The sequence below is a fragment of the Hylobates moloch genome, unplaced genomic scaffold (genome assembly GCF_009828535.3).
Source record: "Hylobates moloch isolate HMO894 unplaced genomic scaffold, HMol_V3 SCAFFOLD_20, whole genome shotgun sequence".
Lineage (NCBI taxonomy): Eukaryota > Metazoa > Chordata > Mammalia > Primates > Hylobatidae > Hylobates > Hylobates moloch.
Window position 1 is genome coordinate 10,119,870 of NW_026652295.1, and position 23,313 is coordinate 10,143,182.

The following is a 23,313-nucleotide window of genomic DNA, read 5'->3' on the forward strand; positions in this document are numbered from 1 at the left end:
CTTTCCGATGAACCCTAACATGATCCCAAGCCCTTAGCACAACCACCGGGAATGTTGACAGTGTACTTTATAAGCAGAAGATATTTTCTACAATATAATAATAACATTTGATGTTCTTGCTAAGGGTCTTGTAAAAATTGAGATGGCACAAAAATTTTTCTTCAACACCACGACGTTTTTTTTTTTTTTTTTTTGAGACAGGGTCTCTCCCTGTCGTCCCGGCTGGAGTGCCGTGGTGTGATCTTGGCTCACTGCAGCCTCCACCTCCCAGGTTCAAGTGATTCTTGTGTCTCAGCCTCCCGAGTAGCTGAGATTACAGGCACCCACCACCATGCTTGGCTAATTTTTGTATTTTTAGTAGAGAGGGGATTTCACCATGGTGGCCACGCTGGTCTCAAACTCCTGGCCTCAAGTGATCCGTTCACGTTGGCCTCCCAAAGTGCTGGGATTACAGGCGTGAGCCACCACACCCGGCCAAAGATTGCTTCTTATTCAGGTTTCTATCCTCTGCATAGTTGCTGGTTCACAATAGGTGCTCAGTAAATGTCTTTCCAGGTGACTGAACTGAGCCTGATTCTAGTTTTAAATTTCATCCAGCTCCAGAGGGGTCATCTTCAAAACCGTAAATGCCAATAGGTGACAGTAAGGCTCAAGTTTACATTCCAAACAATTCTTTGTAATTGAGTTTACTTTTTAAATCTCAATTATAGCCATACTTGTGATCCCAAGTAATTTGCAGACTTTGTTAGATTTCTAGTTAAAAAGGAAATGATCAAACAGGTCTCAGATACCCTGAAATAAATTTTTGAAAACCACATTAGGAAGCAGAACTATGAAAACAAGGTGCTTTGGCTCAAAGGATAAATATCCTTTGACAAAAGTTTGCGGTAGTCTTTCCTACCACTCACTTCTGTAAGTAAGAAGATACTGATTTGCAATATTTCAGTCAGTGAAGCGCACTGGTTTTTTTTTCTGTTTTTCTTTTTGAGATAGCGTCTTGTTCTGTTGCCAGGCTGGAGTGCAGTGGGGCGATCTCGGCTCACTGCAACCTCCGCCTCCCGGGTTCAAGCAATTCTCCTGCCTCAGCCTCCTGAGTAGCTGGGATTACAGGCACGCACCACCACGCCCAGCTAATTTTTGTATTTTTAGTAGAGACAGGATTTCACCATGTTGGCCAGGATGGTCTCAATCTCTTGATCTCGTGATCCACCCACCTTGGCCTCCCAAAGTGCTGGGATTACAGGCATGAGCCACCGCGCTCGGCAAAATGTACTGATTTAAAAAAAAAAAACAGTGAAATGTATCTCTCATGAACCTATGTTTTGGAAACTTTCTTCCATCCTTGCTTTTGCAGTCAGATTAAAACTCTCTCAAACTTTCTTCCATCCTTGCTTTTGCAGTCAGATTAAAACTCTCTCAGAATTTCTTTTTTTTCTCTCTCTCTCTCTCTCTCTCATGATTTCAACACCCAAATGTACACACAGGTATCTAAAGATTACAACACAAGGATTTCTGCTGCTATCAAAAGTGTGCCCCAACCCTGGTCTTGACCCCAACTCCTCTCCCACCTTCTTAAGGTCTTCAGTCCCTCACTCACCCCCCTTCACCTCCTGTGTTACCAGTTCCTCCTCTGTGAGGGATCCTGCTCCTCTATACACAAACCTGCTCGGAGCACTGCTGAAACGCTTCATTCCGTTTCTAAGCTCCTCTTCACAGCTGTCTGAGATGAAGCAGCCGAAATGAGGCCTGCCATGTTTACAGTCTGATTGTCAAGAAATACGGGAAGATTTCTCATTCTGTGAGTGTCATGATATGACAACTTCCTATACAAAAATGTTAGAATAACTTATTTTCTCTCACTTTCAAGAATCAAAGCATAATGCCACAAATAGAACAGTTTTCAAACTGTAGGTGAAACTATAGTCAGGAAAATTTCCTCATGAGGAAGAAAAAATACAGACTTTAAGGTCAAAAGTAGATTTTTTTTTTTTTTTTTTTGAGACGGAGTCTCACTCTGTCACCCAGGCTGGAGTGCAATGTCACAATCTTATAATATTATACCAGCCCTATAATATTTTTTGTCGTTGTTGATGTAAGCACGTTTTTAGGCTCTGTGGCACCAGAGTGAGACATGGGAAGTGGGCCTGAAGAAACCTGGGTCTTGTTTGTGTATGTCTGGATAGAGAAACAGAATGAGAAAGTGTATATGTATCTTATTGGTAGCATATGCCAAATGAATTTACAAGTATCTTATTAAAATAGTTAATGAGGCCTGGTGCAGTGGCCCATGCCTGCAATCCCAGCACTTTGGGAGGCTGAGGCGGGCGGATCACTTGAGGTCAGGAGTTCGAGACCAGCCTGTCCAACATGGCAAAACCCATCTCTACTAAAAATACAAAAATTAGCCGGGTGTGGTGTCGGGTGCCTGTAATCCCAGCTACTCACTCAGGAGGGTGAGGCAGGAGAATCACTTGAACCCGGGAGGCAGAGGTTGCAGTGAGCCAAGATCGCACCACTGCACTCTAGCCTGGGCGACAAGAGCGAAACTCTGTCTCTCTCTCTCTCTCTCTCTCTCTCACACACACACACACACACACACAAAACTATTTAACCTATTTAGATCTCTACATACCCCGGGCTATAAAGTTTTTGCTCTGTCCTTGATGGCTTCATGCCAGTTTCTTCAACCTGTCAAATACGTTAGTATCTTCCTCCTTACAAATCAGCACAGGACTGCAATCTTAAAGCCTCAATTCACCCCCTGTAAGTTTATATCAACTTATTCAACACCTGTGGCTAAACCTATACACCCACTATGCCTTCTGTTTTCTTTCCCATTCATTTCTAAACCCCCTGCTTGGTTTCATTTTTTTTCCTTTCCCCAAGTACTAACAGCAAGAGACGGTCGCAACTGGATTCTTTTTTTTTTCTTTTCTTTTTTTTTTTTTTAGATAAGAGTCTTGCTCTGTTGCCCATGCTGAAGTGCAGCGGTGCCATCTCGGCTCACTGCAACCTCCGCCTCCTGGGTTCAAGCAATTCTCCTGCCTCACCCTCCCACATAGCTGGGATTACAGGTGCCCACCACCACATCTGGATAATTTTTGTATTTTTAGTAGAGACGGGGTTTCACCGTGTTGGCCAGGCTGGTCTCGAACTCCTGAACTCAGGTGATCCGCCCACCTCAGCCTCCCAAAGTGCTGGGATTACAGGTGTGAGCCACTGTGCCCAGCCCCAGCTGGATTCTTAGAACTGAAATTTCTGTGTTTGCCTAAAAGGTACACAGGGAAGTGTGCTACAGATCCATCTTTTGCTGGCAATCCTGTCTCAACCTTTTCTCTTGTTTGCCACATCCCATCTTCCCAAACAAGCTTCTGGGAAATGGAGACTGTGTCTTGCTTCTGGAGACTAGTGAAAAGCAAATCTTCCTCAGTTAAACACAGTGGCCGACTCATGTGTTTAGAAAGTTATAAATGACCATGCCCACAAAAACACAAAAAGATCATCTCCCTCACTGGATTAAAGATGTATCTGTGCAGATACAGGATGATTTAAAAATGGATTATCATTAGGAGATATACCTAATGTTAAATGACAAGTTAATGGGTGCAGCACACCAACATGCACATGTATACATATGTAACAAACCTGCACGTTGTGCACATGTACCCTAAAACTTAAAGTACAATAAAAAAAATGGATTATCCTCCTTTTAAATTGAATTGAAACATTTCCTTTTTACTTGGATTTAGAGGAGAAAATGCTATTTGCAGGCACATGATAAACTCCCCACTGTCTGTCCAGATCTTTCTCCCAAGCTCCAGATTCACATACCCAGGTGCCCATTAGATGGATCGACTCAGATGTTTAACAGGCATCCCACACTCAGCTCTCCATTCTCTACCTCCACACTCCTCTCCTCTTCTAATCTTCCCTTTCTCAACTAAAGTCACCACCGTTCACCCAGTTCCCAAGTCAAAACCTCAGATGCTGCCACTAATTCTTTCCACCAATCTACCCACATGTCCTATTGGTTCCACTACCAAAACATGTCTAGATTTTACCCACTTGTACCTCTGCCACTTCTACTCTGGAATCAGCCATTTACATTACCCCATCCCATCTGGACATAAGCAGTGGCCTCTTAACCAGTGTCCTTGCCTCTCTTGAGTTCCCAGCATGCTCTTCTGAGCAGGCAGAATCTTTTAAAAATGTACACCAGATTGGCTGGGCACAGTGGCTCACGCCTGTAATCTCAGCACTTTGGGAGGCCAAGGCGGGCAGATCACAAGGTAAGGAGATCGAGACCATTCTGGCTAACACTGTGAAACCCCATCTCTACTAAAAATGCAAAAAATTAGCCGGACATGGTGGCTCGCGCCTGTAGTCCCAGCTACTCGGGAGGCTGAGGCAGGAGAATTGCTTAAACCTGGGAGGTGGAGCTTGCAGTGAGCCAAGATCACGCCACTGCACTCCAGCCTGGGCGACAGAGCGAGAGTCTGTCTCAAAAAACAAACAAACAAAAAAATGTACACCAGATCATTTAGGAAAGAGTATTTGAAAATCTACATTTTATAAAAAGTTGTAATGGGGGCACAGAATTGGTTTAATAAAATGTAGGATTTACTGAATGCATAGCTTTGGCGGGGGCTGGGGGTTGGTGTTTTCTGGAAGCATATTCATCATCTTGATTTTTGGTCCTAAGCATTTTTTGAGCAGAATTCTACTAGTGGTAGAAACAGGAGGTCCAGAAAAGTCCTTGGCGACAGACTGAGCCACCAAAGAGCTCTGTGATTAGATTTCTTACTTCACTGCTGCCCTTTCTTCGGAGATTCCAAGACACTTGAACCTGATCTATCTATACTCCAGTTAGCAGCAAACATTTTCTTTGCTCTACTTACCTGGAAGGTATCTTGATTGTTTCAAGTAGTACTGTTTAGAGGTTGAAGCAGTTGACAATTCGGAATCAGATTTTAGGGAAATAACAGCAGGTAAGCTCTTGTTTTCCCCTGTCGAGTGGTTGGAGCCTGAGGGTACTGGCTCTGGAAGCCTTGAAAGCCAGTGAAAGGTAGCGTTACAGCACAAACAACAAGAGGATCTCGCCCACCCTCTGCACATCTTCCTAAGCCAGTCAATCTGACCTCACTTAAATGGTTTCCATCAGTCTTTTGGCTAAATGACAACTTCCCCTCCACCTGCGTAGATATTGGGTCGTGCACAGACTCATTTCTGATACCAGACAGTATGTGACAGGAAGCTTTATAACTGAGCAGCAATTTACTTGTGTGTAATACGTTTCTATCTGTCCTGCAACTGCTGCAGTTGGATTCATAACATGGGAAGCTGGTGTGTTGAGAGGGAAATAACAGCCATCTTCACCTGTTGACTAAAATAATTTACAATCAATGAGGTTGTTTGGGGCATGGTTTGGATGGCCTAAAAAACTGAAATGGGGTGCTAGAAAAGCTCCCATATACAATTTCTAGTTACCCTAGTGTCAGGCACAGAAAATAGGTATTTGTGGAGACATGCCTGTGTCTCAGCAGCCAGAAGAGACTTGTGTAGTGGCTAAGCACCTAGCTAGCTGTTTGGTGGTGTTAGTATTAAGACTGACTCTCTACTCGTTGGTCCCTAACTCCCACAGTCCTGTTTCTGTGTAGGGACTGAGGACTTTCTGCTTCAAGGCTTAGTTCTGTCTCATTCCCGAGGCCTGTTCCTGAGGCCCGTTTGACCAGGCAGCAGTGCGTGAGGCAGCCATTGCTTTGTTTTGCTGCCCATCCCTCTGTGTGCTGTAATGAGCCCTCCATGACCAACCTTCTCCCCACCACCCTCCAACTGGGCTCCTTCTGTGCTGGGGCCTGAATATACTGCCCAATTTCCATCACTTGTTAACTCCAAGCATCCATGGTTTCCACCTAGAAATTCATGCTACCATACCCTACTCACTAAGTCGGCTCCCTTGGAAATGGACACTCACTTGGGTGGCCCTTTGAACTGCTGGCCACCTGCTTGGGGGCAGTTCTAGGCACAGGTGCGTCTGCTTCAGTGGGAACAGTCCCGCCATTTCTGGCAACTTTCCCTTCCCCTGAGCCCACTGCTGTTATATCACTAACTGAAATTCTACCCGTTCTCAAAACTACTCACTCTAAAAAGACTTTTCTCTCCTCATCAGAGGGATCTCTGCCCATAGACAGAACTCCCAGAGCTCCTTGCAGCTGTTACTAGTGGCACTAAGTACACACACTTGTCATGTATTATAGTCCTCTGGAGGTCTTATTTCTGTTGCTATATATTTGATGAGTTGAGGAGAGGCTTAATTCCAACTAGGTATTTAGTAAACATCTACTGAATATAAATACAAGTATAAATGTAAATATAAATATCTTGCTTTTTGTTCACTTTTAAGAAGACAACCAGGCCAAGTGCAGTGGCTCACGCCTGTAATTCTAGCACTTTGAGAGGCCAAGGCACGTGGATCACCTGAGGTCAGGAGTCTGAGACCACCCTAGCCAACGTGGTGAAACCCCGTCTCTACTAAAAATACAAAAATTAGCTGGTGGCGGCCACCTGTAATCCCACTACTTGGGAGGCTGAGACAGGAGGATCGCTTGAACCCGGGAAGCAGAGGTTGCAGTGAGCCAAGATCGTGCCATTGCACTCAGCCTGGGTGACAAGAGCAAAGCTCCATCTCAATAATAATAATAATAACAATAATAATAATAATTTAAAAAATAAGACAACCATTAAATAAAAGGTACACATGTTAGTATTTGGTACTCTATATTCTTTATGGGGAGGCCCTGGCTGCCTGAGAGACCAAGCAGGGGATGGCAGGGTCTGTTCAATTCACAGTTCACCACCTATTCACCAATCCACTAATTCACCAATTCACCTCCTATTCACAAATCCACCAATTCACCAATTCAGCTCCTATTCACACATCCACCAATTCACCAATTCAGCTCCTATTGCTAAAGAAGCAGTGTGGGGTAGAAGAGAGAAAGACCTGGATTTGAATTAATCCTCACCTGATCTTGGGCAAGAAACCCAGCCTATCTGAGTCTCAGCATCCTAGTCTGCAGATATTTTTACTGAAGTATGAAAATTATAAAGCTTAGGCAGGAGCTTAACAGATGGTAGTATATTAATAATAAGGATGATCATAATAATAACCATATGCCTAGAATTGTACAGGACCATTGAAAGATACCAAAAAATAAAAATGTAGAAGAAATGGCTGGGCGCGGTGGCTCATGCCTGTAATCTCAGCACTTTGGGAGGCCGAAGCAGGCAGATCACAAGGTCGGGAGATCGAGACCATCCTGCTAACATGGTGAAACCCCATCTCTACTAAAAAAAGAAAAATACAAAAAAATTAGCCGAGTTTGGTGGCGGGCACCTGTAGCTGCAGCTACTCGGGAGGCTGAGGCAGGAGAATGGTGTGAACCCAGGAGGTGGAGCTTGCAGTGAGCCAAGATCGTGCCACTGCACCCCAGCCTGGGCGACAAAGTGAGACTCCGTCTCAAAAAAAAAAAAAATGTAGAAGAAATACCCACATGAAAAATTCACTGTCATACAGTTTTTCCAAAGAATTTCAAGAAAAAAGGGATAATTAATGTTGAAGAAATTTACTAATTGTTCCCTTGCTAGAAACAGGTATATAGACTACAACCTTGATCTGTTTTTGATTTTCTGAGACAGTGTCTCGCTCTGTTGCCCAGGCTGGGGTGCAGTAGCTCGGCCTTCCAAGCTCAAGCAGTCCTTTCACCTCAGCCTCCTGAGTAGCTCGAACTACAGGTGTGGGCTACCACATCGGGTTAATTTTTGTATTTTTTTGTAGAGATGGAGTTTTGCGATATTGCCCAGGCTGGTCTCAAACTCGTAAGCTCAAGCAAGCCACCCACCTCGGCCTCCTAAAGTGCTAGGTTTATAGGCATAAGCCACCATGAACAGCCACAACCTTGATCGTAACTATAGGTTTTGATTCAAACCTCTACCATCCTCAAAAATATATGACTAAAACTTATGAATAAATTGTGAATAATTATAAATAATTATGAATAAAATTAAGCTGAAATCAGAATGACATGGGTTTTAAAAAATGTTTTCAAGTTGCCAGGCACGGTGGCTCATGCCTGTAATCCCAACACTTTGGGAGGCCGAGGCAGATGGATCACCTGAGGTCAGGAGTTTGAGACCAGCCTGGCCAACATGGTGAAACACTGTCTCTATTAAAAATACAAAAAAATTAGCCGGGCGTGGTGGCACACGCCTGTAACCATCTGAGCTACTAAGGAGGCTGAGGCAGGAGAATTGCTTGAACCCTGGAGGCGGAGGTTGCAGTGAGCTGAGATCACATCACTGCACTCCAGCCTGGGCAATGAAGCAACGTTCTGTCTCAGGAAAAAAAGAAAAAAAATGTTTCAAGTCTCCTGTATACTACATCAATGGTCTTCAAACTCCTCTCTTCCTAGACCCAAGTAATTTTTAACTATGTAACTCCCTGCACATCTTTAAATTGACATCTATAAATTTTCATCATAAATTTATTCCTTATTTCTTGTTAAAAGCAGATAGAAACAGTATTTTATAAGATGAAATATTGTGAGGATTGACTGCAATTGGAGTATTTCATGGTATGGGTTGATAAAATAAGTTTTAACTACCTTATCCATAATACACTCTGATCCTCAAAAAAGTAAGTAAAATTATAATCCATGTGTCTTGAAAACACATGGATTAAACCCATGGATTAGGAAAGAGTACCTGTGGAATGTGAAGACCTGGAAATGGATTGCCTAAGAGTTACTCCAAGCGAAAAAGAAAAAAAAAAAAGAATTATCCAAGCATATGCACTCCTTAGAGATTCCTCATGCCCCAAAGTGAAGACTTCCATACTACACCATGCCAAATAGCTACTGGATAAGTTTTCCTGACTCGTAACACAACTATTCTTCCTATTCTTCTGTTTCAAAGAGGAAACAGAGCATTTTAGTATATTTGAAAGAATACACATCACTAACACCTGGTGCTTCAGTGTTTCCAAATCACCATGCTTTCCAACATGGGCTAAAATACAGTAGCCCCCATTATGTGTGGGGGATATGTCCTAAGACCCCCAGAGGATGCCTGAAACCACAGATAGTACTAAACCCTATACAGCCCATCTTTTCCTATATGTGCATACATACCTATGAGGAAGTTTAATTTATAAGTTGGGCACAGCAAGAGATTAACATTAATAACTAATACTAAAATAGAACAATTATAACAATATATTGTAATAAAAGTTACGTGAATGTGCTCTCAAAAATTCTTTTTTTTTTTTTTTTTGAGTTGGAGTCTCACTCTCACTCAGGCTGGAGTGCAGTGGCGTGATCTCAGCTCACCACAACCTCTGCCTCCTGGGTTCAAGCGATTCTCCTGCCTCAGCCTCCCGAGTAGCTGGGATTTCAGGCGCCTACCACCACGCCCGGCTAATTTTTGTATTTTTAGTAGAGACGAGGTTTCACCATGTTGGCCAGGCTGGTCTCAATCTCCTGAACTCAGGTGATCCACCTGCCTCAGCCTCCCAAAGTGCTGGGATTACAGGCGTTGAGCCACCGCACCCAGCCCAAAATATCTTATTGCACTGTACTGCAGGTAAATGAAACCATGGAAGGCAAAACTGCAGATTAAGGGGACTACTGTACCCGATTTCTATAAGACAAGAACCAACAGAAAGCCAGTTTTCTGATTTGTCCCTTTATTTAGTAACCCTATGCCATGTAAGAGTTGAAAGAACTGAGAGTGTGACTTTCTTGCCTAAAGTCAATTGAAGAGGAATTGAGTGGGCTTTTCCTCAAGTTCATGTATTTTTAGGAAAGAGTACCTATGGAATGTGAAGACCTGGAAACAGGTTGCATAAGAGTTACCCAAGCAAAAAAAGAATTATCCAAGCATATGTACTCCTTAGAGATTCCTCGTGCTCCAAAGTGAAGACTTCCATACTATACCATGCCAAATAGCTACTGGATAAGTTATCCTGACTCATAACACACTTGTTCCTTCTATTCTTCTGTTTCAAAGAGGAAAAGAAGAGAAAAAAAAAGTATCTTTCCAAAATATTCACCAAAACTTAACCCATCCTAACTTCAAAGTTGAATAATGCACTAAGGATGACCTCACTTATAAAAAGAAAAAGAACTGCTAGAGATACTAAACTTCCAGAAGAGGCTCAGAAAATGATTGAAAAAAGTTTAGAATAGTGAGGAGGCAGATAGTGAAATCTTAACGCCATCAGAAGAAGCTGTTAACTTGGCACGTGGTGCTCTACTTCCTGCAACGAGGCGTGTCAATTTCAAATGGGAATAATGATTGTCATTCACAAGAGCGTCATAAAAGTGGAACAAGATCCCCTCTGATACGTTTTGGACATCTGTCCTCTCTAAATCTCATGTTGAAATGTAACCTCCAATTTTGAGGTGGGGCCTGGCAGGACGTGTTTGGATCATGGGAGCAGATCCCTCACGAATGGCTTGGTACTATCCTTGCGGTAATGAGTGAGTTCTCACTCTGAGTTCACGCAAGACTTGATTGTTGTTTAAAAGAGTCTGGGACCTCCTCCCTCTCTCTCTTGCTCCCTCTCTTGCCATGTGACAGGCTGGATCCTCTGCCACCTTCTGCTATTATTCTAAGTTTCCAGAAGCCCTCACCAGAAGCACATGCTGGCACTATGCTTCCTGTACAACCTGCAGAACCATGGGCCAACACATTCTTTATAGCAATGCAAAAACGGACTGACACACACTCTACACACACACACACACACACACACACACCCCACTCATCTGTTAATACTGAGAATTGTTACTGTGAGAAGATTCTTACCTTTTCAGAAGTATGTGGAAAGATTTGTGTTTTGTGGAAGGCACCAATATTAAGCAAATTTTTTTCTTTTTTTCTTTTTTTTTTTTTTTTTTTGAGACAGCGTCTCACTTTGTTACCCAGGCCGGATTGCAGTGGCACAATCTTGGCTCACTGCAACATTCACCTCCCAGGTTCAAGAAATTCTCATGTCTCAGCTTCCCGAGTAGCTGGGATTACAGGTGCGCACCACCACACCCAGCTAATTTTTGTATTTTTAGTAGAGACGGGGTTTCACCACGTCGGCCAGGCTACTTTCAAACTCTGGCCTCAAGTGATCAACCCGCCTCGGCCTCCCAAAGTGCTGAGCCACTGCACCTGGCCTATTAAGCAAACTTTTCTTCTTTTAGGGTCTACATGCATTTATATTTAATGAGTAAAGTTAATGCATGGCAAAAATATTTTTTCTGAGGAATTTGAAATCTTACCGAAATGGAGAATCTTTTTTCCTTTTTTCTTTAAAAACAACCATGCTTGGCTTCTTGGAATGGGAGGCTCCGAAATCATAGTCCTCCAACTCTTCCCAGCTATCTCCAGACTTGAAGATAGTCTGACCCCAACGCCTCCTACCACTTTTATGACTCAGTGTGCCATTTGGCTTCTGTGGTGGAAAATCAGTCATCATAATCTTTAATCATGTACTGAATGCCTTTCATGCACAAGCTACTATCTACGTAAGACACTAACAGTCCCCATTCTCAAGGAGCGTCCCATACACTTAAGGGCATAACATACATACACATTTAAAAGCATGAACAAAAATGGGCGGTACATGCCAAAAATATGATAGGTGTTCAGAGGAGAGATGTCTGTGAACTAGGTTGGTGGGAGACTTGAATATTTAGGATCTGAGTTGACTCTTCATTGACAGGAAGGATCTGGAAACCTGAGACTTGGCTATGTCTCTTTGGGCAAGTGACTTAACTTCTCAAAGCCTTAGTGTCCTCCTTAAGTGGGGACAGCCTTAATGAGAAGGACACTAAGGCTGGCATGTGCCAGCATCTTTTACTCTTCCCCCTCCTTGAATGCAGACACAACATCCAAAGGAATCCCAGTCATCCTGTGGCCACAGGAATGAAAGCCACCTGCTCAGGGTGGTGGAGCTTCGGGAAGGCAGCAGCAGCCTGCCGCCTCTGCAAGCTTCATGAGCTCCAGCTGCCCACCACCAGATATCTTGTTAGGTGAGAACAAAACCCCTACTGTTTAAGCCACAGTGGTCAAGTTTTTGTCATAAGTCCGTGAATGTAATCCTAATGGAAACAGGGGGAAGTATGAGTCTGACTGTCACAGAATGGAGGCATCATTAACAGAAATAAGGAACGGGAAAGAAGTCCTGGCTTGGGGCACACAATGAATTGGTTTTATACAAATTTACAGAAAGTGGTTTGGGGGCACATAAACAGAAAATCCAAAAGGCAACTCAAAACTAGGGAATAGAGCATGGAAAATTTTCAGAAAATACAGCTATGTTGGGTGCAGGGAGATGCTTAAAGAATGGACATGCTATTGCTTGAGGCTCGTGGTGTCACAGTGATAGTGATGGATGATAACAAAAAGCAGTATTTGCCAGCTTCTCTACACTGTTACCTTTTCTGCCAGGCAGAACAATCTCCAGAATAAAGAGAATAAAAAAATGTTAAGCTCCAGATGAGGAGGGTTAATAAAAGGTTACCCTTAGCCGAGTTTGGGCCTCCCTTCTGTTGAATTGTATTTTGTGGTACTGATGCTGAACACTGCTGAACAATATCAGTGATATCCAAGAATCCGGTATGGCTGAGAAGACTGGAAAGGGGCAAATATAATACTTTTAATAAAGTAGATTTATTTTTGCAAACTCCACATCAGTAAGTTTGGTAGAGGATGAGGGCAAAGATTCTAAAATCAATTATTAAAGGGGATGTTTGTGAGCACTAAGGAAAAACAGTGATAGCTCATGTAACCACACTTTTTCATAAAAGGCAAACAATGAATTCATGCAATGTAGTGTATGTGGACTTCAGCCCAGTGGGTGAAGGCAGCAAAGGGGATCAGCACATAGTTGAAGAACTTGACCAAGAGTACTGACAAATGGATCAATGTCAATCTAGAGGAAGCTTCTAGTGGCCTCCCCAAGATCTCATGGTCGTTCTATTCATCATGAAGATTCAGGTGCAAAACAGACAACTAAACAAATACATAGCTGGCAACAAGCTGGGCAGAATGGGTAAACTGAGAAGAAAAAATACATATTCAAAAATAATTAGAAATTGGAGATGTAAAAGGTCTTGCAACTTTTTGAATCCTAGAGATGAAATACACAAGTCAGAGGTACAGAATATGCAATTTAGGAGAAGCATTTATGAAAAAACAGGTATACTTAGAAATTTTAGTTGACACAATACTTGTGTTGTTTTTTTTTTTTTTTTTGTTTTTTTTTTTTTTTAGATGGAGTCTCGCTCTTTCACCCAGGCTGGAGTGCAGTGGCGCGACCTCGGCTCACTGCAAGCTCCGCCTCGCAGGTTCACGCCATTCTCCTGCCTCAGCCTCCCGAGTAGCTGGGACTACAGGCGCCCGCCACTGCGCCCGGCTAATTTTTTGTATTTTTAGGAGAGACGGGGTTTCACTGTGTTAGCCAGGATGGTCTCGATCTCCTGACCTCGTGATCCGCCCGTCTCAGCCTCCCATAGTGCTGGGATTACAGGCGTGAGCCACCGCGCCCGGCCTAGTTGACACAATACTTAATCCCAGCTCTGGAACTTAGCTATATAAAAATGTATGTGTGTGTGGTGGGGCTGGGGGCTAGGTTATTCTCTTTAACTTAGAGAATGCATACAGGGTCCCTAGCACATGCATGGCACTCAGAAGCTACTCAATAAATATTAACTTCCTTTCCTTCCCTCACAGTATGAGTCAACAATTGATGCGTCTTCCAAGGGGTCATGGGGAGGACTGTAATCATTGGTGGCACGAGTGCACATATAGTTTAGAATGTTGGAGGTGATTTGCCCTGCTCTATATTCCCTGCCTGCTGTCTGCCTCCAGCTCTGGCAGCCTCATTCTAAGTGGAAAGCAGGATGAGAGGGGACTTAAAGACACATTCATAATAGGAACTGAGAGTTGTTAGTCATTGGTGAATGGTGTTATATGCAGAGCCCTTAAGGGAATTGGAGAAGTTTCTCTAGAGAAAAGGGCAGATAATATAAGGGCTATTTTCAAATATCTAAAAGGCTGCCTTTCTAGAAAAGTGATTAGCCTTCATTAAAAGCTAGAAAACCAGATTTTACCCAGTATTAAGGAAGAACTTTCTAATATTCAGAACTGTTCCAAAGATAAAAGTGGACTCCCCAGGACCCCAGAGGTGGTTTACAAGTCATGTAGGCAATTATTCATTCCTTCACTCACTGAACAAATATTTACTGAGACTCTACCATGTGGCAGGCACTGGTCAGGGTGCTGAGGCTGTACTGATAAACAGACAAACATTCCTGACCTCGCTGAGCTTGCTGCATTCCAGAGGAAGAGACAAATAAACAATTAATGTAAGAAGTAATTAACAGTATGTTAGAATGTGATTAGTGTTATTGGGGGAAGAGGAGGCCTTGCTTATCTAGGTTGGTGGGGCAGTTGGGGACTGGATAAGGAAATAGATACAGTGCTGTGTAAGACTGATTTCCATCCTAAAATGCCATAATGCAAACACATTTGGGAGTGTATACCCAGTAGGACAGCTAAAATACTACAGCAACCGGAGCTGAACAAAAGATGGAAGAAAAAGTTTTATACTATGCCTCACACTTTAAAAACCTATTCTGGCCAGGTGCGGTGGCTCAGGCCTGTAATCTGAGCACTTTGGGAAGCGAAGGAGGGTGGATCACCTGAGGTCAGGAGTTCGAGACCAGCCTGACCAACATGGAGAAACCCCATCTCTACTAAAAATACAAAATTAGCCGGGCGTGGTGGCACATGCCTGTAATCCCAGCTACTCAGGAGACTGAGGCAGGAGAATTGCTTGAACCCGGGAGGTGGAGGTTGTGGTGAGCTGAGATCACGCCATTGCATTCCAGCCTGGGCAACAAGAGCAAAACTCTGTCTCAAAATAATAATAATAATAATAATAATAAAAACCCATTATCTCCATGTTCCTTAGCATTTAAGAACACTGTAAAATGAAAGTACTGTTAAAAATTCTTAAGATTTAGGATCAGTACTCTGTGGAGTACCCGATTCTTTTAAATTCTTTCTTTGAATTCTTCTGCATTGAAAGAACTTTAGGCTGGGCTTGGTGGCTCATGCCTGTAATCCCAGCACTTTGGGAGGCCGAAACGGGTGGATCACCTGAGGTCAGGAGTTCGAGACCAGCCTGGCCAACATGGTCTCCACTAAAAATACAAAAATTAGCTGGGTGTGGTGGTGGGTGCCTGTAATCCTAGCCACTCAGGAGGCTGAGGCAAGAGAACTGCTTGAACCCAGGAGGTGGAGGTTGCAGTGAGCCGATATCGCGCCATTGCACTCTAGCCTGGGCAAACAGAGTGAAACTCCATCTCAAGAAAAAAAAAAAGAAAAGCCCAAGTGCAGTGGCTCATGCCTGTAATCCCAGAACTTTGGGAGGCCAAGGCGGGTGGATCCCTTGCAGTCAGGAATTCAAGACCAGCCTGGGCAACATGGTGAAACCCCATCTCTACTAAAAATACAAAAAAGTAGCCGGGCGTGGTGGTGGGCGTCTGTAATCCCAGATGGGAGGCTGAGGCAGGAGAACTGCTTGAACCCAGGAGGCCAAGATTGCAGTGAGCTGAGATCGTGCCACTGCACTCCAGCCTGGGCAACAAGAGCGAACCTCTGTCTCCAAAAAAAAAAAAGACTGAAGACTGTAGCATGTAAACTTCGTTACTTTTATTCTGAAAGTTTTTCTTTTTATAAACCATATTAGAATTTTAAGTGATCTCATGTCAAGCTCCAACCAGAGGACTCAGGGTCTTTAACAAAGAAAAATCTTTTATATCTTTTCCAGCATTATTAGAAATGCCTCAAAACAAAATCTTAATTGCACGAGTCAAACTATTTCATTGCAAGCGTCATGACTGGCTACTCACAGTTGGCATGTTTTTGATGATGCTCGGGAATAGCGTTTGTGGCGGTTTCTCCTGACTCTGTTGCTTTGGAGGTTGCTGGACGCGCAGGTTCTGTGGCGGCTGAATGGGCTGCAGTGGCTGCTGGCTAGTTTCTGGCTGGGGTTGTCCAACAGCCTGATCAATTATATCCGGCAGAGGCTTAGGCTCTACCTCAACTAAAGATGGCTTGGATTCTAATGGTTGCAGCTGCTTATTTAAAGACTGTTTTGATTCCAGATGATTTGAGGAAGGGCCTAATACCTGACCAACTTGAAAATATGGGTGTTTCAATGCCTATAAAAACACAGAAAAAACAACAAATGGAAAACAGTTCCACCTAAATGTATCGCACATAAACTATGATTGGCCCTGTGCGAGGCATTTATCATTAGCCCACATGAGCTTCAGAGATTTAGAAAGCAGCCATCATTCCCTATACAGTGCTTCTTTTAAAAGATAACCAGAAAAAAATGATTTGAGAAATCAATTGCATTAAAAAATTAAAAGTGGCTGGGCATGGTGGCTCACGCCTGTAATCCTAGCACTTTGGGAGGACGAGGCGGGAGGATCACTTGTGGTCAGTAGTTCAAGACCAGCCCGGCCAACATGGTGAAACCCAGTCTCTACTAAAAATACAAAAATTAGCCAGGCACATTGGTGGGTGCCTGTAACCCTAGTTATACGGGAGGGTGAGGCATGAGAATCACTTGAACCTGGGAGGAGAAGATTGTAGTGAGCCAAGATGATGCCACTGCACTCCAACCTAGGCAACAGAGTGAGACTCCATCTCAAAAAAAAAAAAAAAAGTACCAGTAGGAAAAATAGAAAGCTCACTTGTTATTATAACATCTACGCAAAACAACTGTTCTATTTATTTAAAGATTTGTTAGTGAAAATAAAATCTAATTTATAGGCGTTGGCTAAATTAATGTGATTACTTCAAGCTAAAATACTACACACCAATAATGGTTTAGAGTACATTCAAAGACATCAAAAAGTGAATTAAGAAAATCTTCCATATAGATTATTTGAAATGATTAACCAGAGCTGTATATAAAATTCTGGGTTACTCTCAGCCTGAGTACAACAATATACCTACTAGTAATAAAAAAAAAAATCGAAAGAGGGGACAACAAACACATACTGTTGATTTCATCAGTATACCAGCAAAGAGAAGACATTTATGGGAAGCAAATACAAAAATATTATGAAAAATGATCACTGTTTGAGTTTTATCTAGATCAGTCACCTGACTACTTGCATGAGAGGGAAGGGACCCCCTGGTGTATGGGTGGCACTGTCTAGAGCACTGCTTCCCAAATGGAGGCAAGTTTGCCCCTTGGGAGATATTTGGCAATGTCTGGAGACATTTCTTATTATAATGACAGGGGTGGGGGGACGCTACTGGTGTCTAGTGTCTAGAGGGCCAGGGACATTGCTAAATATCCTATAATGCACAGAAGAGCACCCCACAGCAAAGAGTTAGCTGGTTCAAAATGTCAATAAGGCTAAAACTGAAAAAATATTCTACAGAATGTCTAAAGCCTGTGTAGCTCAGCTATGGAAAAACTCCCTTACTGGCATCAAATACCTGGGCCAAGGTATTGGGGGGGTGGGTTCCTTAAGATGGTCAAGCTCTGTTCCCCTGAACCTCCTGCCTTTAGCCAGTCCCCACACAGGTGGCAACACAGCCCTGACCAACAGTTAACTCCTCCCATGTGTAAGGGCAGTTTTTAGAGGAACAGAAGGCAGCTTGGTAGTTTAAATGGTCTTCATATTCTACAACTTAACCAACCTCTCTCCCTAATTGGGTCTTTACACTTCCACTAAAAAGCAGGGCTGTGAAAGAGCATAAGAAAGAGTTCGTTAAGGGTTACTTGCATTCTCAGGGGAATACACAAATATACATAATTTAAATACTTCAATGCCTAGCACACTGAAGGTACCCAAATTCTGAATTAAGTCACATTAAGTAATTAGCTTGTCAATATTCCTAAATTAATGATGCATATTTTGGAGCTGGAAACTTTGAGGATGTGTTTTATAATTTCAAGGCTTTATTTATAACAACTCTTCCTTTTTTTTTTTTTTTTTTTTTGAGATGGAGTCTCGCTCTGTTGCCCAGGCTGGAGTGCAGTGGCACAATCTTGGCTCATTGCATCCGCCTCCTGGGTTCAAGCAATTCTCCTGCCTCAGCCTCCTGAGTAGCTGGGATTACAGGCACATGCCACCATGCCCAGCTAATTTTTGTATTTTTAATAGAGACGGGGTTTCACCGTGTTGGTCAGGCCAGTCTTGAACTCCTGACCTCGTGATCTGCCCACCTCGGCCTCCCAAAGTGCTAGGATTACAGGCGTGAGCCACCGTGCTCAGCCAACTCTTCCCTTTTAAGATACTTTAAGATACCAGTTACTATCCTTCAAAAAGAGGGAAAACTTCAAAAATTAATAGCATTTATTTTTTCCTATTTACTTAAGGGAAGCAGTGATCACTGTAGAGAATGAGAAACGTGTAGAGTTCTCAAGACGAAAATAAAAATTTAACACCCACAGACAACCAAGACTAAAACCAAGACATTTTTTATACTTTTCAGTACTTTTTATCATCATATAAAATGTATTTTTCAAAAACAAAATCATATTATTTGTATAATAGTATTTTAGCATGAGATTTCTCCCAAATTGTTTAAAAATTTTATTTTACAAATTCACTGTTAATGCTGGCAGTATATTCCAAATTAAAGATGCACATAACTTAAGTTTAGAAACATTATTTATTTATTTATTTATTTATTTATTTATTTATTTATTCATTTTTGAGACAGAGTCTCACTCTGTCACCCAGGCTGGAGTGCAGTGGCACGATCTTGGCTCATTGCAACCTCTGCCTCCTGGGTTCAAGCTATTCTCCTGCCTCGGCCTCCCACGTAGCTGAGATTACAGGTGCGCGTCACCATGCCTAGATTTTTTTTTGTATTTTTAGTAGAGATGGAGTTCTGCCATGTTGGCCAGGCTGATCTCGAACTCCTGACCTCAAGTGATATACCTGCCTCAGAAGGTGCTGGGATTATAGGTATGCGGCACCACAGAGCCACCGCACATGGCTGGAAATATTTTGATTAACTTTCAATGGACAGTTTTCTATTGGAATTGAACATCTTTGAGCATAATTTCTGATTATCTTTAAGGCTCTTTTTATATACTACAAAATTACTTTCTCTTACTAAGAGATAAATGAAAAACAGTATCTCATTTCTGCTTGAATTTTATGACAGTAAACAAAGACTGAAATTTAAAAAATATTTTTGGTAATCTGTATTTCTTTTCCTGTGTTTCTTTTTCATGTCCCATTACTATTTTTCTTTTTAAAATACATTTGAAAAACTTACTGTGTCTTTATTGTGAAGGTAGTGAATGTTCAGAAAAATTAGAAAATATGGGCCAGGTGTGGTGGCTCACGCCTATATTATTCCAGCATTTTGGGAGGCCAAGGCAAGAGAATTGCATGAGGCCAGGAGTTTGAGACCAGTCAGGACAACATAGTAAGACCCCATCTTTAAAGAAACAAAACTTTCAAAAAATTTTAAAAAAGAAAAATTAGAAAATACACTTAAATGGCTGGGCATGGTGGTTCATGCCTGTAATCCCAGCACTTTGGGAGGCCAAGGCAGGCAGATCACCTGAGGTCAGGAGATCAAGAGCAGCCTGGCCAACATGGTAAAACTCCGTCTCTGGCCAGGCACAGTGGCTCATGCCTGTAATCCCAGAACTTTGGGAGGCCGAGGTGGGTGGATCACCTGAGGTCAGGAGTTCAAGATCAGCCTGACCAACAAGATGAAACCGTGTCTCCACTAAAAATACAAAAATTAGCCAGGCGTGGTGGCAGGCACCTGTAGTCCCAGCTACTAGGGAGGCTGAGACAGGAGAATTGCTTGAACCTGGGAGGTGGAGGGTGAGTGAGCCGAGATCGTGCTACTGCACTCCAGCCTGGGTGACAGAGCAAGACTCCGTCTCAAAAAAAAAAAACCTCCTCTGTGTCTACAAAAATACAAAAATTAGCCAAGCGTGGTGGCAGGCACCTGTAATCCCAGCGACTCGTGAGGCTGAGGCAGGAGAATTGGCCTGAACCCAGGAGGCAGAGGTTGCAGTGAGTCAAGATCGTGCCACTGCACTCCAGCCTGGGCAACAGAGACTCCATCTCAAAAAAAAAAAAGAAAATACACATACACATTTCAGTATTTTTCTTATGTTTCTGTAGGAGTATTAAGAATTAAAAATAATTTTCTGTCTTATCTTTCCATTTTAAGATTTTTACATAGAGAAAATTTTTACTTTTTATGTAATCAAATCGTTTGAGTTTTCATTTTGTGGTTTCTTCTATTATTTTTATACCCGTGGTTTTTTCACCTTGAGATCAAATACACATGTATGTTTGCCTTTTGTTTATAATAGTTTAGGGTGCTTTTTTTTTACACTTTGAAAATGTAATCCTGGTCAGGCGCAGTGGCTCACATCTGTAATCCCAGCACTTTGGGAGGCCGAGGCAGGCGGATCACCTGAGGTCAGGAGTTCGAGACCAGCCTCACCCACATGGAGAAACCCTGTCTCTACTAAAAATACAAAATTAGCCAGGCGTGGTAGTGCATGCCTGTAATCCCAGCTACTTGGGAGACTGAGGGTTGGAGAATCGCTTGAACCCAGGAGGCAGAGGTTGCAGTGAGCCGAGATCACGCCATTGCACTCCAGCATGGGCAAGAAGAGTGAAACTCTGTCTCAACAACAACAACAACAAAATGTAATCCTTCTGTGATTTGTAAAGTATGGTGAGCAGTAAGAACCCCAATTTATTTTTTTCCCTAAGAGCTAATGAATTTTCCCAGTATCCCCCACTGAGCCGTCCTCCCCTCTTTGTGATGCCACATTTGTTTACCTTATGCTGACTCATACGTTCTGCAACACTGAGCTATTTGTCAATTATGCCAGTACTTCCACTGTTACCATCATCAATTTAAAGGTTACTTTAACATCTGATGGGGCAAGCTGTCCATCCCTATCACTGCTCTCTAATTACTTATTCTTGTTTTAACGTGTCTTGACTATCCTTTCCCATTTGTTCTTCCAGATGACATTTAGAAAACATTTTCTCAAGATTAATTTAAAAAAAGCAAAATAAATTTTTGTAATTTTCACGTAGAATTTATATTTAAATGATGAGAATACAATAAAGCTTATTATTGCCTTTTTCTTGAAGCCTTGCAGACAAAAGCACTGGGTTTAAAGGCCCTAGACATGGAATATATCTGTAGATATGTCAGGTGTGGTCACAAAGGAACAAAGCCTGGGTGCCACAATGCTGCCCTCTTGTGGCAGCCAGAGGCTGCACACTCCAGTCCCAGCAAGGGATGATACTGTTGTATAAAGTGAACCAGAATCCCATCCCTAAACTGTAAAGACAGCACAGGAAAGTCTACTATGTGGAATGATTCATGAGATGCCTTTTTGCTTCCATGACAGATTCCTTCATAACTAGTCTGTCACATGTCTGAATTTTTATCATTGCAGATTGATTCCTTGTTGCAACCTCAGGGTTCTTCATTTGAACCACAAAACACAGAAAATCATTGGTGTGGCTATTTCTGCATTTCTCCCAATGATCTTATATGCCTAGAAATTAATTTATTACATACGCTGGATGCCTAAGGCTTTGTGTTTAATTCTCTTAGTAAAATCCTGGTTGAGAATAGACCTGCCTTTGTAAATGAAAACATCCCGGATATTACAAAACCTAAACATGTTCAAAGGTCTAACGGGAAGACTCCTCTTACCTGGCTTGCTGATGGTCGTTTTTTTGGATTCCAATTCAACATTTCAGTCATGAGCTGAATAGCTTCATTACTGGCATTGGGAATAAGAGTTTTTAAGTTTATAGGAACACACTGGGGAAAACGGAAGTTCATAGAGGATGCCAGCTGGTATCCTTCTGGCCAGTCACTCTGTTTCAGGAATATATAAGTGCGGGTGGGGAGGCCAAAACAAATTGTTTTTAGTAATCCATTTAAAAAACACAGCAGTAATATAAACATCATTTATGTTTGAACATTTTCATGTTGATCCATATAAATAAACATGAGAATGAAATACCAGACCATGTCTACAATTTAGTGCTACGACAGTATAGAAAGAACATTAAGCTGAGAGTTAGGAAACAATGGGAAAAGCACTTTTATAACTTTTTTTTTTTTTTTTGGAGACAGGATCTGGCTCTGTTATCCAGGCTGGAGTGCAGTGGAGCAATCATGGCTCACTACAGCCTCACCCTCCTGGGCTCAAGAGATCCTCCTACCTCGGCCTCCTGAGTAGCTGGGACTACAGGTGTGCACCATCACACCTGGCTAATTTTTCTTTTTTTGTGGAGACAGGGTTTCACTATGTTGCCCAGGCTGGTCTTGAACTCCTGGGCTCAAGTGATCCTCCTGCCTGGGCTTCCCAAAGTGCTGGGATTACAGGCATGAGCCACCGTGCCCAGCCTTTATAAATTTCACAATATTAAGCTCTTGTCTGGTTTTAGATCTTGACAGTGATGTTGCTGTGATGATATCTGGGTTAACTCTGAACAAATAAGGAAAAGTGCTTTACAAAGAGGCTGACTGCTAACACAGATCCTTGTCGTATATATTACCCATCGCATCCAATGTTAAAAATGCACATATCTGGGAAATGACAATTACATTAAAGCTTTAATATCTACATTTACTTGTGTAATGTTAACTATAAGGCACATACTAATTTAATTATGATGTCATTATATACACACTTATAAAGCACATTTCAGAAAGAAAGGTGTAGATGAAATATAATTATAGTTAATTGAAAAGCACTCAGTTCAAGAAGTCAAATATCCACAAGAGAGATATAAAAAAGGAAACAAGAAAGGGTTAAGAAAAAATAAGGTTCAAGACACCAGGGGTTAACAGTTGATGTCGATGGCCAGCCACAGAGTGAGTAGGAAAGAGCTCAAGCAAGGCTGTCTGTACGGTATCAGCTGGGCATCACCCCCAAGTTACACGCTAAACACACAGAATTTTTCCTGAAGTTCTTAAGGAAAGGCAAGTACCTGTTTTTCTTCAGCTGGTGGGATTCTGGCTTCTTGCAATCCTTAACCCACTCTGATTAAAAAAATAAGGATTACAGCTGGGCGCGGTGGCTCAGACCAAGTAATCCCAGCACTTTGGGAGGCTGGGGTGGGCAGATCGCAGCTCGCTTGAGCTCAGGAGTTCAAGACCAGCCTGGCCAACATGGTGAAATCTCCTCTCTAACAATAGAAA

At 42.4% G+C, this 23,313-nt stretch overlaps 1 protein-coding gene across 9 annotated transcripts in view; it reads right to left on the reverse strand.

Annotated features, from left to right (window-relative positions):
- Window positions 1-23,313, reverse strand: part of MAK (male germ cell associated kinase) — a 61,359-nt gene that overhangs the window by 11,417 nt on the left and 26,629 nt on the right. For 4 of the 9 annotated variants that reach the window (XR_009211389.1, XR_009211388.1, XM_058432618.1 and 1 more), the window contains exons 7-11: window positions 21,814-21,981; window positions 15,972-16,283; window positions 11,331-11,503; window positions 4,899-5,047; window positions 1,663-1,762 (exon numbers count right to left, since the gene is read on the reverse strand). Coding sequence is in view for 7 of the 9 variants with exons in the window: in XM_058432618.1 (XP_058288601.1) it covers window positions 1,663-1,762; window positions 4,899-5,047; window positions 11,331-11,503; window positions 15,972-16,283; window positions 21,814-21,981 (902 nt within the window). In the remaining 2 variants the exon portion in view is untranslated. The remainder of the gene's footprint in view (window positions 1-1,662; window positions 1,763-4,898; window positions 5,048-11,330; window positions 11,504-15,971; window positions 16,284-21,813; window positions 21,982-23,313) is intronic. The other 5 variants (XM_058432621.1, XM_058432619.1, XM_032141097.2 and 2 more) reach the window with 2 other exon arrangements.